The following is a 17,020-nucleotide window of genomic DNA, read 5'->3' as shown; positions in this document are numbered from 1 at the left end:
AAAACAACTCGCGGGGGAAAAAACGCGGACTTGGCAACAAAGTGCAGTTGAACTATGTTGACATTTGACAATGCGTCACTTCATTGCTCTGATTGGTTGTAGCTCTATCCAATTGATGTCTTTCCTGGTTCGGTTGAAACACGCCCCATAATCACAGCCCAATGGTGCAGTTTCAGACTCATATTCTGACTAGAATTGAGTATGACCACATCAGGCTAGTGGCTCACAATAATGGGGTCGCTTGCGAGTTGCAGCAGCAGAAATTAGCCTACGTAACCAGCTACATAGTTCTGCTTCAAATATTATGTGTCGTTAACAGTGAGTGGTGGTTTCAGACATGATTTATTAAAGTACATTTGTCAGTGCCGCACTCATACTAGCTCTTATTCTGCCTGACAGAATGAAAAGCTTGTCCTGAAGGCGAAACAATTTGACCAATCAGATGAAAGAGGCGTTTCAGCGTCGCCCAATGTTGAAATGAAATATCGAACCCATAAACCAATTTCTAATCCACACACTAAAAGTGAAATATCGAGCTAAAATCTAATTTTTCGCTTTTTAAACTAAACAAAAAAAATTAATAAACGACCCCATTTATCTTATATCGTTATTCCATTCCAAACAGAAAATTAAATAATCCAAACGTACATGGACCAATTGGGCTTTATGTGGCAAAATGCTGGAATTTTTGTGTAAATTGAATGTATAAAATTGAATTGGATCCATGTGTCAGGTCTTAAAGTGACAACAGGCTAATATATCTCTATATATATTTTTAAAAAATCAATATGCTCTTTACAAACTTTTGTTCAGAATAACATTACACTAATTTTGATGTTCTGTCAGAAGGGACTGTCTTTGTAAACAATTGGACTCGAATCTGTTAAATTACACCATACATTCCAGTGGTCTGATAAATATCCTAAACTTGTTTGTGTTGAAAATAAAAATCTTAAAGGTCTATGGCCACAGTCTGTATATCACCGACGACAGTAATGCTGCTCTGTTTCTTGCACCTGACGGCCATTTTAGTCTTCTTGACCTCACAGCAAGGGGGCATTATGAGGTGCATGGTGAGACCAGGGACATTGTTAGGCCTATTTAAGGGGGGCTGAAGCTACCCCAAAATGTTCTTAAGCCCCCCTAAATGATAATGAACAACAATAGCAATTTGATTTCTCAATAACCGTAAACTCATTTAGATGCAACAAATGATATCTACCTACCCAAAATAGCTGAAAAGTCTTAAGTTGGACAGAAGTACAAAGAGTCGCTGTGCTATCAAGATAGCGTGCACCGCGTTGCATTGGTGTAAACTGTGGCAGCTTTCAGAAAGTTAATATCAGACCTGAGCACTGCTGCAAATGATGCCCATTGCCACGATGCCATCCCTTGCAAAGGTTAATGTTGAGTGAATAGCTAGTGACATCAACTGGAATTTTGTCACCTTTGTTTGGTTGAAGCCGTTTCTGTCGCCACTAGAGTTAAAAAAAAAAAAAAAAATCGACATCGAAACAGAAAAAATATATGTTGCTTTTTCACCGCAGCACATTCGCGTTCAGTGTGGAAGCGCTCAGTACACAAAAAGTTGGTCAAAAAATAAAACAATACCGTACATACAATATATTGTTTTGTTCATTTTACAGGTGTTGTGCGTGATTGTGTGTGCGTATGCTTGACCTTCCCGTCTATTATATTTAGCTGTTATAATGTGCATTAGTTTTGTTATGGCCATTAAAAGGAGATTATCATGTATTTAGACCGATATGCCATATGGGCCATGTGTCAAAAAATAGATGATGTGTGTGTGCGCCCCAGCAAACCTGTCAACAGAAAGTCTTGTCTCAAGATTCTATTAACAGCCTTCTGTCAGCCGGAGAGTTTGACTGAGAAAGCCAGAGAAGAGCAGAAGCAGTGATGATAATTATATATGAGCAGAATTTATTGAATAATAGTTGTGTATATTTCAATGCTCAGACTTCATGTAGATGTTACGCTTCGTCTGACCAGTGCAATTACACAATCATAAGATTAAACAACAATAAGTAATATAAAATATGAAAATATAAAATGACAAAATGAATAAGTGATAAATCAAATAACTAATTAAATTATTATCAAATTAAATATAAAAACAAAGAAAATAAATTACTTTATTTATGTGTATTTTTTAATTTATTTTACTCTCAATGTGAACTGTATTACTAACATTGTGTTAGTAAATGGATTCCACCAATACGTTCAACTCTGAATGTTGTCATTTTTTCTTTGTGAGTTGAGACTCAGCAGAGTGTGAACGGGACTTTTATTTTGGCTTTTATATGTGATGTCATAAGGCCGTGCCGCGCTCCTGTATCTGTTGTGATTCGGCTGGAGAAAGGTTTGTGTTTTAAGCGTTTAAATTGTTTAATGCTTAGCATAATGAATGATGCAGTATTAAATGTAACACTGCATTGCTGTATTTAACATTTATTAGTGGTATGTTAAGAAAGTAACATCATAAACTCAAGACTAACAAAAGGAGCGTCTCATTAAGCACTTTATCGTAAAATCACCCTGCGTCCCAATTCGCATAACTTACTATCCATACTAAATAGTATTTGAAAATAGAATTAGTATGTCCCAATCATGGGCGTCAGCTTGGTTTGAAATGTGCTGGAGACAGAGACTCATTGAGAAGTGCATTTTCACAAGTGCTGGGTACAATGATGGATTGATTGCACAGGTCATGTTTTGAAAGGCGATGTCTTGTAGCTTAATAATGTACATAAGTAAAATTGTATACAAAAATCCATGTCTTTTCATTTAATTGTAAAATTCGTAATAATTTATGAAAAAGAAAACTACCAGTGTGAAACAAATGTTAAAAGCAGGAATAAGACATTGTACGTGGTTCCCTGCTTTTGCAGGTAGCTACTAAACATCTGCAAAGTCTGGTGGTGTCCACAAATAACAAAAGAGACAGTTCGTATTTAGACCACGCCCACACGGGGGGGGGGGGCATTGACTTTGTATTGCGTGAAGTGGTCGCGGCGTCTTTTTTTAAAACTTATAACAAACAACAGCGCAATGTCTAAAAGCTGATATGTGACAAGGTGTATAGCACACAAGCTAAAAAAACACAACTAAGTTTTTAAAAGCTGTCGACCCCAAAATCGAGCGTTTAAGGACACAAAGTGGGTACAGGCAAGACGTGACGCTTCAGCAGGAATAGGTCAATTTTGGGATCCTGACCCTCAGTATGCCTCATTATGTCTACGTGTGCAGTAAACATTTTGTCAAATATCCAAATGCCTGTTTTATATATTATATTTCCTGTCGCTGATTACTTTTCCCTCCATTGGACGTAGTTCTCAGTGTAGCATCTCGTGCTGTCTCAACACTTACGAAACAAAAATATATTGCAATATATTTGAAAATATCATGCAATATATTCACATATATGGGATTTAATATTTATATTTTCCAATATATTGCAATATATTGAAAGCAGCAATCATTTGTATATTTTGCAATTGCATGAATATATAATATAGTTTATAATACCATCAATATATTATTCCATATATTAAAATATATTTCAAGAAAATATATTGGTAAATATATTTTCCTTTCGTAAGGGAAGTGCCTGTATACACTTTTTTGTCCTTAAACGCTTGTTTTTTGGGTCACCAGCTTATAAAAACGTTTGGGTTTTTGTTCTTGTTTTTTTTTTTTTTCACCTTGTTTTCTGTACACCTTGTCACATATCAGCTTTTTTTGTAATAAGTCTGAAATGACAAAGAGGTCGCTTCCCGCAATAGAAAGTCTATGGAGACGATTTGTTTTCCCCTCCGGTGGGCTTGGCTTTCAGATTATGACGCGTGTCGCTCTGTCTCTATAGACCTTTCGCAAAAAAGGAACCTTTACGTTCGCAACGCAAAGTTGATTGTGCACTAATTTGATAGCTAGGCCTATTAACTGGTTAACCGTTAAAAGGTTAGTTCACGCAAAAATGAAATTTCTTTCATTAATGACTCACCCCAATGTTGTTCCACACCCGTAAGACCTCCGTTCAAGTGGTCTTTGGGCAGCCTCCGTTCAAGAAGGCTGCCCAAAGACCACTTTTTTTTCTTAGGCACGGTGGCAACGCCGGCGTCTGGATGCTCTCCAGCATGCGAGGGACCTGGTGTTGGCCTTGGCAGCGACAGCGCAACCTCTCTCACAATCTCCTCCATCATTTCCGATTTTGTAGATTGAAGTTCGGGAGGTTTCATATGGTCCCCACGGTACCTTGGGTCAAGCAGTGTTGCTTTACGCATCGTTCTCTGGATGGTGTCATCACCATATCTGCCTTCCCATCTGCTCCAGGATAACGCGTTTCAGGTCGGCTGTAAGTTTGGAATCATCTTCCGACTGCTCCAGCACACCTTCAAAATGGGCCACGATGGGTAGCAGTGAGGACACAGTTACGTACTTTTCTCCAGAGAGAATGTCTGTGAAGTCCGCTATTGGCTTCAGCGCGTCGGTCACAGATTCCAGAACGCTTATGTCTTGCCATGTCAGCTGGGGGAGTGGGCGGCGGCTTTTGTCTTGGGCAAACACACGTTTGATGGCTTGCTCCTGCTCCAGCATTCTCTCCACCATTTGCTGTTTTGAGCCCCATCGTGTTGCACAGTCCTGTCAGTAAAGATGCAGTAAATAATAAAATAGGCATACATATTAAATAGCTAATTTAATTTAAAAAATTTACCCATTTCCACTTGCGCTTTCTGCAGCTCACGTCGCCTTAGCCAGCTGTGTGAAAACGCAGCGTTGACTGCCCGGCAAACCCCGAAAGCTCGGTCTGTGGTTGCCCTCTGTTGCGCAAGTGAGTTTTTTATGGCCAGGTTCAAGTTGTGCCCAAAGCAACTTAACCAAGGCCATTTCAACTGCCGGATGGCTGCAACAATATTGCCCCATTGTCGGTAGTTATACAGGCAATTTGTTTCTCCTGTAGTTTCCAGTCATTTATTGCCTCGCGCAGTGCTTCTTCCTGTATGGCTTTCGGGCATGAAGCAAGTTTGTAAGCATTTGGACTGCAGTTTCCATTCTTTAATTACATAATGCACTGTCACAGACATGTAGGGCATCATATTGCAGCTGGACCACATGTCCGTTGTCAGGGCCAAATATTCTACATCACCCAGCTCTTTCGTGATGTTACTTCTAACCTTGTTGAAAAGGTTTGGGATAGCCGTCTTTGAGAAATATTTTCGACCTGGCAGCTCGTACTGTTTATCAAAGGTATGCAGCATGGCCTTGAATGACGGCTTCTCCACTGTATTGAACAAAACCATCTCTTTGGCCAGGAACCGAGTTACCACATCTGTCAACTGCCTCCATCGGTCACTGTCGGTTTTATATTTAGTGCTTTTTGCAAAAGCCCCAGTTATCGTCTGCTGACCCTGGCTAGCGTTTTTGCTAGGCCCAGCACGTGCAGGCAAGGTGGCATACTCTGCTGGGTGGCGAACACGCAGGTGGTCATGAAGATTGGTCGTCTGTCCATCTTTTGCGCGGATCACACATGAACAGATCTTGCACACAACTTCAGTCAGGTCCCTTGGCTGCCCACTCTCATCAGGTCTAAATCCAAAAAATTGCCATATAGGCGAAGTAGTACCCCTTTTAGCAACCAATACCAACGCCATTGTATCAAAGTGGAAGCACGCTACTTTTTTTCCGCTCACGTGCAACCTGATAAGCCCGGATGACGAAATTATAGTTTTTAAGAAAAAAAATGTATGTTAACGTTATATTAAGAGATATTAAAATAAAAAGTGCTTAAAAGTGCACAGCTCTTCTTAAGTGGGAGGATGCTATTTTTCCCCTTGCGTGCAAACTTTTGTAAAGCGCGGATGAGTCATTAGTTGAGTTAGTAAAATAACGAAATTATTGCTTTAAATAGAAAAAAAAATTATGTTAAGAGATATTAAAATAAAAATTGCTTAAAATACACAGCTCTTCTTAAGTTGAAGGGAGCTACTTTCCCCCCTTACTTGCAACCTATTGGAAAGGCCGGATGAGTCATTAGTTGGGAAAAAAAATAAATTAAGTAAAATAACGAATAATATATAATAACTAACAATAACGAAAATTTTATTATTAGCCCCCCCACGGGCGATATCATCCTCCATCGTGATGTTTTACTGTACACATCGTCAGCTGCCGATTTAGATGACATCGCCCAACCCTAGTCCGAGGGCTTTCTGTCCTTTGCTTTCCACGTCCAGAAGGTAATGAAAACATCATCAAAGTAGTCCATATGTGACGTCAGTTGGGTAGTTAGACTCTTCTGAAGCGTCGACAATACATTTTGGTCCAAACATAACAAAAACTATGTCTTTTACTCTTTCACCACGCTAGATTTAATGTGAGGACATCACCGTTTCGCAGACTATACGGACTTGCTGTACACACGAAAACGTAAGATTGTCATTTTCAGATTCATCCACTCTGGGACCCGGTTTCAAAAAATATCGGATTAATGCTTCCAAAACGTGTGGACGAAACACGGATATGGTACAAAATGTATATGAATACAGCTAAACGTGTTGCCGTGTGGACAGGGCCTCATATTCTGACTAGAATTGAGTATGACCATATCAGGTTAATTGACAGGACAGTTTAACTGGATGGGATGCACATAACTAAGCGACAGTCCGTTGAAGATGACAAAGTAGTATGTCCCAAAGCTTGCATACTTTTCTGCTACACACTGAAAAGTATGTACTTTTTCTTTACAAAAAGAATGCATATTTTTTAGGACGTAGTATAAGTAGGTGAATTGGGCTGTTAGCAGCTCCTCCCCTTTTTTGAAACGGCCAATAGCATTTCGTTTATATACAGTTTGACTAGAGCCTTTCTGTTTGGTAAAACCAGTGTCCTCTAACCGTTTATCATCATAATCTCCTCCATATCGCTTTGAAATGCTGCATTGAGCTGCATTGCTGCAAAATCTGTGATTCGTTTTAACGGAAGTGAGACTGTATGTTTTGAATGCTTATATCCTCTAAATGCAAATTTTGTTATTGTTTTGGAACACATCGGCTTATTCATAACTTTAAGGCTAACAGTCATACTAAAAGCTAAAAAAAACTTCAATTTTGATTTCAGTGGGCCTTTAAACAGGACAAACAGAAAAACTCCTGGAGAAGGGACTGAGAACCACATGACACACTATTATAAAGATGGAGTTTTTTAAAGAGGAGGGTGAAGACCTGAAGATGGAGTTTATTAAAGAGGAGACTAATGACATAAAGATGGAGTTTATTAAAGAGGAGAGTGAAGACATAACGATTGAAGAAACATTCGGAGTGAAACATGAAGAAACGGAGGAACAAACAGGTTGGTTTAATTCTCAAAGCTAAATTATGACTTAATATTCTGTTGGTCCTGCTTTTGCTGCCAAAACAGCCCTGACCTGTCGAGGCATGGTCTCCACTAGACCCCTGAAGGTGTGCTGTAGTACCTGGCACCAAGATGTTAGCAGAAGATCCTTTAAGTCCTGTAAGTTGCAAGGTGGGCCTCCATGGATCTGACTTGTTTGTTCAGCCTATCCTACAGATGCACATGGTAGTGAAAAACTTGTTTAAGCTCAAAACATTAACGCTTCACTTGTAAAATGCTTTACTTTGGCTGACAAACCTGCACTTAACAATTTATCAGTTTGTGGTTCCTTTAATTTTTCACGAACATGTACTGTCATTGGAGCACAATCATTTGCTGTCGGGACACTTATGGGTGACGAAAGTGTACAACCATGTTTTTTTTTATTATACGGTTTGAAGTGTGATGTGGTACAGTATTGCAAGACTTGTCATGTTTGCCAGTATGCTGGGAAACCAAACCAGGTGATTCTACCAACCCCTTTGGTCCCAGGTCCTGTCATAAGGGAACCTTTTGAGAATGTCATAGTGGAGTGCTATATAGTGAAGCATGTGATAGTTGGTATTTTATTTGCATTGGCATTGTGTTTTTGTGTGTGTTTTTTTAACTTTATTTTTATACATCAAAACAAATCGCAAACAATGAACTTACCAACAACATTGACTCCAGTAAAGAAAGGATATAAAGTACGTAAATAAGTACAATGAGTGGAAAGAAAACATACAGCATTGTGAAAATCAAACAATACAACAGCAAATAAGTAAACGTTCTGCCCTGATCAATTAGTTTTTAATGCATGTGGCTTCATCCAATTAACTGTTAGTTTTTCATGCACACAAAGTACATGCAAAATATCTTGTTTTTATTACACCAACACTCCCTTAAAGTAAGAAAAATGGGAGTAGAAGGCATGTGAGAATTTATGATCTCAGCCTTTTACCCCTCACCAAAATGTGGATATTTTTGGACAATTACAGAATATATGTGTGTGGTCTCTTACGTTCCCACACCCTCCAGCATTTCTCTGCTTCTGGACCATTAGCAAATTTTGATATCGCCTAAGATGTACTAGATGTACACAGATCAGGTAACCAATTAGACCTCGTCTACACACGCAACTGCTCCACGGACAACACTTTAGTTACTCCATTACACACCTCAGACCACTTTCTTATCACTCTTAAACTCATACTGACTCCTGATACAACACGTACTCCTACACAGATTACCTTTCACCGTAATCTACGCTCACTCTCTCCCTCTCGCCTATCCACTATGGTTTCATCTTCACTCCCTCCACCTGCTCAGTTCTTAGTACTGGACACTAACAGTGCTACTGACACCCTTTGCTCCACTCTAACATCCTCCTTAGACAGTTTTTGCCCCCTTTCATCCAGACCAGCCCGCCCCACCCCATCTGCCCCCTGGCTGTCTGATGTTCTCCGTGAACATCGCTCTGGACTCAGGGCGGCAGAGAGGAAATGGCGGAAATCTAAAAACTCTACTGACCTTACCTTGTATCAGTCTCTTCTCTCTTCTTTCTCTACAAATGTCTCCACTGCTAAAACAACATACTACCACAACAAAATCAACAAATGCTCTGACTCTCGCAAACTCTTTAAAACATTCTCCTTTGTCCTCCTCCTCCCCCTCCTTCATCAACTCTTACAGCTGATGACTTTGCATCATTTTTCACAAACAAAACATCTCTCATCAGCAACCTGTTCTCCTCACCACAAACTGACACGCACATCTCAACAACTAACATGAACACGCTTCCATCGTTCTCTCCGCTCTCCGAGGCAGATATTTCTAAACTCATCCTTTCCAATCACCCTACTACCTGTCCACTTGATCCTATTCCCACTCACCTCCTTCAGGCCATTTCTTCTTCAATCACTCCTGCACTCACTCACATTGTCAACACTTCTCTTCACACAGGAACCTTTCCCATAGCATTTAAGCAGGCTCGGGTAACCCCACTGCTTAAGAAACCCTCTCTGAATCCAGCACTTTTAGAAAACTACCGACCAGTATCCCTTCTGCCTTTCATTGCAAAGACCCTTGAGCGAGTTGTCCCGTTCAAGAAACATAGATAGTTGATTGAACAACCTCCTGGACAACAACCAATCCGGCTTCAAAAGCGGCCATTCGACTGAGACTGCCTTGCTCTCGGTAACTGAGGCACTGAGACTGGCAAAAGCAGCTTCCAAATCCTCAGTGCTCATTCTGCTGGATCTGTCTGCTGCTTTTGACACAATTAACCACCAGATCCTCCTGTCAACACTTAAGAAGACGGGGATCTCAGGAACTGCTCTCCAGTGGTTCAGGTCTTACCTCTCTGGTAGGTCCTACAGGGTCTCATGGAGAGGTGAAGTGTCTAAGTCACATCATCTAGCTACTGGGCTTCCCAGGGCTCAGTCCTTGGACCACTTCTCTTCTCCATCTACATGTCATCATTAGGTTCTGTCATTCAGAAACACGGCTTCTCCTATCACTGCTATGCTGATGACACTCAACTCTACTTCTCATTTCAACCAGATGATCCTACAGTCAGTGTTCGTATCGCTGCCTGTCTGACAGACATTTCTGACTGGATGAAAGAGCATCATCTTAAACTCAATCTTGCAAAGACAGAATTACTTGTTTTCTTAACCAACCCAGCACTTCATCAAAATTTCTCCATTCAGCTTGGTTCATCGACCATAACTCCATCAAGGACAGCAAGAAACCTTGGAGTTGTGATTGATGACCAGTTAAACGCCTGGTCCTGCAGATTTGCTTTATACAACATTAGAAAGATTAGACCCTTCCTATCAGAACAGGCTGCACAACTCCTGGTTCAAGCTCTTGTTCTCTCCAGACTGGACTATTGTAATGCTCTTCTGGCTGGGCTTCCAGCATGCACTATCAAACCCTTGCAGCTGATCCAGAATGCAGCGGCGAGAGTGGTCTTTAAAGAGCCGAAGAGAGCTCATGTTACGCCTCTCTTCATCAGACTGCACTGGTTGCCAATGGCTGCTCGCATCAAATTCAAGGCACTAGTTCTCGCCTACAAAACAACCACTGGCTCTGCACCAATATACCTAAACTCACTTGTTCGGACTTACACCCCCTCTAGAAGCTTGCGTTCTGCGAGTGAGCGGCGCCTCGTGGTTCCATCCCAAAGAGGCATGAAATCGCTCTCACGGACATTTTCCTGGACCGTTCCCACCTGGTGGAATGACCTGCCGATCTCAATTCGTGCTGCCGAGTCTGTAGCCATTTTTAAAAAAACATCTAAAGACACATCTTTTCCAATTGCACCTGACAAATACAGAATAGCACTTACTGATCACCACAGCAACGACCAAAAAGCGCACACTCCTGGATCATATCTACGTCTCTCATCCGGATTTGTGCCTTGAGGCGGGTATGTTACATAGTTATCAAAATCCAGTGTTCTGTATTTTGCGTACGTGAGTTTTTGTTGTAGATGGCTATTGCTGCGCGTTTAGCTAGAATGCCATACAAAACCAACCCATTGGGCCACTGAATCTGCATTAACGACAACAGTTGGGGCAACAGCCTTAGTCCTAATGGGTTGTTATCATGGCTATCAAAATCCAGTGTTCTGTATTTTTGCGTACTTGAGTTTTTGTTGTAGGTGGCTATAAATTTTTTTTAAAAAATTGTGTACTGTGCTAATTAAGTGAGACTTCTTACAGCTCTTACAGGTTGTTGGCCTTGTTTGTTTCGTTGCTTCTATTGCTCTCCCCTTTTTTGTAAGTCGCTTTGGATAAAAGCGTCTGCTAAATGATTAAATGTAAATGTACTAAAATAAACTATTTTTTGTTTTCCAGTCAAACTCTTTCCAGTTGTGACTATTGATTCCCTTTTGACATTCTGCACATATACTTTCCCATGTCTTATCCTCAATTTCGTTTCTTTATATGGAGTGCATTATCTGTTGAATCAAGTAATATTTTGCTATATGTGCGACATATGTCTTTTATGTAAAATATATTGCTTCTTTATATTAATGAAAAACTTTTCTGCGTTAGTTGGAGCTTCCATAATTATTTCCTTGTCTTTGAGTTGTAATATAGTTTCTTATCATCACTTGATCACTTGATGATGACATAAGAGTTTCTTTAAGATCAGAGAATAAATGCAATGTACGTCCCTTAAATTACTGATCAATTATGATAAGACCCTTCTCAGTCCATCTTAAAGTACCATCCCACCTTGAGGGTAGAAACTCAGGGTTATCTGCTATAGACATGGCTCTTGATAAGGTTACCACTCCTGTTTTTTGTCCAAACTCTCAGTTTGCTTAACCCAGATATTTATATTTTCATATTTTTCTGAGATTGGAGTGTCATAAAGACTAGTGTTGACAATGGGGCAGTTGTTACAGAGCACTGTTCAATGTTGACACATTCTGTTTCAGCATCATTGTTAATCCATTCCACTATTTGGTAACCAATTGACAATTATGTCCATAGCTACCAGATACCCAGAAGCAATTGCACTCTGTAAAATCACATCCCGAGCAGTTCTTAAAACTGTAACAAAGTTCTTTACCACTTTTGGTTTTTTGAGAATTGTCCAGACGTACCAGGGGGCTAATTTTCTATTTAAATTATTTGCTCAAGTTAAAAATTAAGTTTTAAAAAAGTTTTTGTTTAAATAAGTCCTTATCACCCAGAGAGTAAGGGGTCATTGGAAAGGTTCCATTAGACCTTACAAGCAATGCTTACACTGTAAAAAATCATTTAGAAAAAAAGTTACCTGGTTGCCTTTATTTTGAGTTCATTAATTAAAATTTTGAGTTAATACAATGACATTTTTTTGAGATTCGACAACCTTTATTAAAATATTATTTAACGATTTTGTAAGCATATTGGGTAATTGTGTGTGTTTTATTTCTGATGACGCAGCCAAATAGTGCTTTCATGATTTGTCAAATTTTTAATGTGGTTCAGATACAATAATATTTTGAGTTTGAGAATGAGTTTCTTTTTATTAAACAAATTTCCTTCATTGTATCAACTCAAATTTTTAATTTCAATAAACTCAAAATTTTACAAAAACAAAAACCAACACTTTTTTTTTTTTTTACAGTGTAGGAAATACTGCATCGAGATTTTTTTAATTTGATTTTATTGTCCAACCGTGAAATGGTGCAGGAGTCTCTAACTTTCAGCCAATCAGAGCTCGTATTTGGTCATATTGTGAGAGGACCACTGAGAGTTCTACAAGAGAGAATGTTAGGCAATGAGGACTCTAAGAAAATAAATGTGTTTGATTATGTCAAGAACAAAGTTTGTTCTGACCAGGATGTTACTTACTTATATACTTCATAAGAAAAGATGGTGCCAAACATTTCCGTTTCTCTGTATTAACCCCGCCCACTTTAAATATCTGACCAATCACACAATAGTTCTCGGATACCGACAAGAAAAATGTTATACTCAGACGATGTGCCGAGAACAAGCTGCGTGATAGCACTGGGAGCGAGAAGTTTTTCTTATGGAGTACGTAATGGCCTTTATACAAGACTTTATTAAAAGATCGAACGCTCCGAGTGAGCTCTGCTGTGCTAAACATGGAGCTTTTCCTTGACATGAAACTGTAAATAATGACACCAGTGGAAGCAGTGCATTATCCTTTATTCATGCAATATCTATTCAGTCAGTACAGTAGCCTACACTTTAATTTTTCTGTTTAACGTTAAATAAAACTAGGCATGGTATGCTAACTGTATCTTGCATAGCTTGCATATAACTTTATCTTGCGGCTCAACAATTTTACCTCCTACCGACCAAAATCCAATGTACTTCCAGACATGGCTTTTTAGATTTTGGAGTTAAAATCGCTTTCTCTGCTGCGGTCGAGTTGAGCGCTGCACTTTCAGCCATCTTCACTGCAAGACGCATCAACTTTAATCAGTGACAGTGTGACTCCTGTGACCTGTCCCTGAACCCACGCCTCTACTACCGTGCCGTTTTTTTAAAAAAAAGGATATTAATTTTCAACTTCGAAATTAGTTTTTTTAAAACTATTCGAATTTAGAATATTCGTTGACAGCCCTACTTCTAGTGCAGAACTCAGGTGGTTGATAGTGTTGGTTCTGCCAAATTTGTGAGTAACCTAGTTAACAGCTTAGCAGTTAGATATTGCCGATGGCCCCAGATAACTGTTGTCAACATTCAATGCAAGTTAAAACATCACAATAACTTCATCTGGAAAAACTTGGTATAATTATAAAGATTAAAGCCCCCAGCTTCGTTATTTGACCAATGTTTATGATAAAATGCAGTGACATTAATTTCTTAATTTATATCAGGAGTGCAATATAATCTGTAATGAACAATATTTTGAATGGAATATCAACAAGAATCAAAAGCCAGTCACGTCTTTTGTGGTCACATACATGCACTAAACAGCATCTGTTCGGGTTCTTAGTCAAAACGTGCACATATTTGGACAAATATATATTTATCAACACGTTTGCAAAATATTGTCATACAGAATAACATTTCTATTCATTTCTCACTGAATTATGCTAATCTGAGAGCTGAGTGACATTCAGAGCGATATCTTGTGAATCTCATTCAGCTGTCAATCATCTTGCGTGACCCAACGTGTCAACACTCCTGCTCGATCTGGTCATGCTGTTCAATGCACTTCCTCATTCTCATCTCTTTCTTGTAATCATTGCCTACATCTGAAAACAGATCTAAAAACGCATGATTACGATGGCATATGGTTTGTGTGTTTTACATGTGGTTTGGGGTTAGGGTAAGGATCAGGGATTAGTGTGATCAGATGTGTTAAATTAAGGTTCAAGCTAAACTCTTCAGGGCTGTGGCCCTCCAGGAACCAAGTTTGACACCCTGCTTTAGGGGCTCTGTATGGGTCTAACTGTTGAGAATGAAAGTATAAAGATGTTTGTTGGTTCTTTTAATGTTCTAGTTTCTGTCTGTTCAAATAAAAACACATTAAGTGACCCAATGTTTAATTTAATTTGCATTTGTCTCTTTTTGCCTTAGACCTGACGGTGCTGAAAAGGGAGAGTGGAGTACGGAATGAAATGGAAGAGAAAGATCAAATTAAGAAAAAAGATTTCATAACAAGAGAAGAAACTTTTAGTTGCTCACAGGCTGAAAATACTTTGTTACGAAAAAAGGCTGAAAATAAGGGAACTAGAAGTCATTTTACCTGCCAACAGTGTGGAAACGGATTCACTTTAAAAAGCAGCCTTAACAGGCACATAAAAATTCACAATGGAGAGAAGCCTTACACGTGCCCTCAGTGTGGAAAGAGTTTCGGTAATAAAGGACATCTTAACATCCATGTGAGAATTCACACAGGAGAGAAGCCGTACACCTGCCAACAGTGTGGAAATAGATTCTCTGTAAAAGGAAGCCTTGAAAAGCACATGAGAGTTCACACTGGAGAGAAGCCGTTCACCTGCCAACAGTGTGGAAAGACTTTTGCTGTAAAAGGAGGCCTTAAAAAGCACATGAGAGTTCACACTGGAGAGAAGCCGTTCACCTGCCAACAGTGTGGAAAGAGTTTTCCTTTAAAAGGAAGCCTTGGCAGGCACATGAGAATTCACACTGGAAAGAAGCTTTACACCTGCCAACAGTGTGGAAAGAGTTTTAATCAACATGAAAACTTCCAAGTGCACATGAGAATTCACTCTGGAGATGAACCATATGCATGCCCTCATTGTGGAAAGAGTTTTACTCAAAAAGTAAACCTGAACACTCACATGAGACTTCACTCTGGAGAGCAACTCTACACATGCCCTCAGTGTGAAAAGACTTTCATTCGAAAACAACACTTTGAAGACCACATAAGAGTTCACACTGGAATGGAGCCGTTCAGCTGCCAACAATGTGGAAAGAGATTCACAATAAAAGCAAACCTTAAAGTCCATATGAGAGTTCACACTGGAGAGACGCCATACACCTGCCAACAGTGTGGAAAGAAATTCTCTTTAAAAGGAAGCCTCAACAGACACTTGAGAGTTCACACTGGAGAGAAGCCGTTTATATGTGGTCACTGTGGGAAAAGTTTTAGGTATAAAATAACCCTGGAGTTCCACATGAGTATTCATGTATGAAAGAACTGGTTTTATATGTCATCAGTATGGTATGAATTGAGAGACTATAATGTGCTAAATATTGGTTTGGTATTAAATCACCTTAGAGGCTTGAATTCCCTGTTGATGTCCAGTGGCTCGAGAGGAGTAAAGAAGCCAGAGTCAGAATTAGACCCAATGTGTTCATCAGCCGAATGAAGAATGAACTAGTCACTATTTTACATGTTAACAGAAGTATAAATCTGTATTAACTAAAATACATAAAACTGTGTAGGCCTGCACAAAATAAACAAAAAATAATATAACAAAACGTTTTTTGATTCTAAAGATACAGGACGTAGAGATCTTATGTTTATAATTTATTTTGTACCACTTGACACCATTTTCAGGAAATATGAATTTCAATTTCATTGTTTTGCCAATCACACCCAGCTTTATCTGTCTTCTAAACCTTCCTCAAAAGTTCCCCCGCTTAGATTAATTAAAAATTGGGTTTTCAGGTAATTTCCTCAAGCTAAATAATAGCAAAACAAAAAAAATTATCATTGGCTCAAAAAATATAATAGCTGAGTCAAACATTGTAAATGTAAGTAAAAGCTAAGTAAATGTAACATTTAATTTGCATTAAAAAACATTTAATTTAAACTTTTTAATCTGTGATTAATAGATAACTGCTTTGTTCCTCTGTCTAATCAGGTTAAAAGTTTAAGGGCGTTTTCACACCTGAAAGTCCGCACCAAGGTCCGAACCAAAGTTCGTGTTTGGACATTTGGTTTTTTTTTGGTTTGCTTTCACATTCCAGTTATATCAGCGCACCAAAGAACTTTACATGACGCACTGGCGTCCTGGCGTCATCATCTATGCGAGTTGCATCTTAACATTGATTGGTTTGTTAGAGGACGTGCGTCTGACGTCAGTGTGTTGTCAATTCAGCGGCTAACTTTGACAAGAATGAATGAACAGACGCATCGTTGCCAATAATGTTAATATTATGGCATTACTATCTGCAGCACCAACCATACTCGAGGCAAATTCACCAAATGAACGTCTTTGTTATGCAAACATTTTATCGGCGCCGACAGGAAAGGAGGAGCTCCTAGAAGATAGGCTTTTTGGCCAAACAATATATTTTATTTTATAGTTATGTTTAAATATTATAATGTTATTTTTAAATTTCATCTAGGCTATATTGATTATGAAACGTGCACAGATGTGCAATATATGTCAAAGACATCGAGTCAGAAATAATTTTGACCACTTCATTAAGATTTGTTTTGTAGAAAGGTTTGTATTTTGTATCTTAATTTTAATAAATGTTTCATCGTTTGTCTGTATTTAATAAATAAGCTTAAATAAATAATATAGCAGACATCCCGTGACGGAGCGATCATTTGCGTTGCACATGAACTGGAGCGGTCTCATAAATAAACCGAAAGTCATATAGTCAAGCAGAGCACGCTGTTCACACGAGCTGACATGACTACACAAGCGGTTCTGGTTAAAATGCTATGCGTTAGT

The 17,020-nt window shown here is 39.0% G+C and overlaps 1 protein-coding gene across 3 annotated transcripts; it reads left to right on the top strand.

Annotated features, from left to right (window-relative positions):
* The first annotated feature begins 2,285 nt into the window (after positions 1-2,285).
* On the top strand, positions 2,286-16,241 carry LOC137049293 (gastrula zinc finger protein XlCGF57.1-like). Of its 3 annotated transcripts, none has more exons than XM_067427795.1 (3): positions 2,286-2,380; positions 7,135-7,365; positions 14,445-16,240. In XM_067427795.1, the coding sequence occupies exons 2-3, from the start codon at positions 7,209-7,211 to the stop codon at positions 15,521-15,523; spliced, it is 1,236 nt and encodes a 411-aa protein (XP_067283896.1). In that variant the 5' UTR covers positions 2,286-2,380; positions 7,135-7,208; the 3' UTR covers positions 15,524-16,240. The 3 variants fall into 3 exon arrangements, with proteins under 3 accessions (XP_067283896.1, XP_067283897.1, XP_067283898.1); XM_067427796.1 differs by lacking the exon at positions 2,286-2,380 and adding an exon at positions 2,675-2,763 and having other exon boundaries at positions 14,445-16,241; XM_067427797.1 differs by lacking the exon at positions 2,286-2,380 and adding an exon at positions 6,411-6,444 and having other exon boundaries at positions 14,445-16,241.
* The last annotated feature ends 779 nt before the right edge of the window (positions 16,242-17,020 follow it).

The sequence above is a fragment of the Pseudorasbora parva genome, chromosome 20 (genome assembly GCF_024679245.1).
Source record: "Pseudorasbora parva isolate DD20220531a chromosome 20, ASM2467924v1, whole genome shotgun sequence".
NCBI lineage: Eukaryota > Metazoa > Chordata > Actinopteri > Cypriniformes > Gobionidae > Pseudorasbora > Pseudorasbora parva.
This window is presented reverse-complemented; position numbering and strand designations above follow the sequence as displayed.

What these genes read in the sequence shown, in the direction of transcription:
- LOC137049293 (XM_067427796.1), top strand. Translation starts at nt 7,209, where the DNA reads ATGGAGTTTTTTAAAGAGGAGGGTGAAGACCTGAAGATGGAGTTTATT. An exon ending in AGAAACGGAGGAACAAACAG is followed by an intron (nt 7,366 to 14,444) that starts GTTGGTTTAATT and finishes TTTTTGCCTTAG; the next exon opens with ACCTGACGGTGCTGAAAAGG.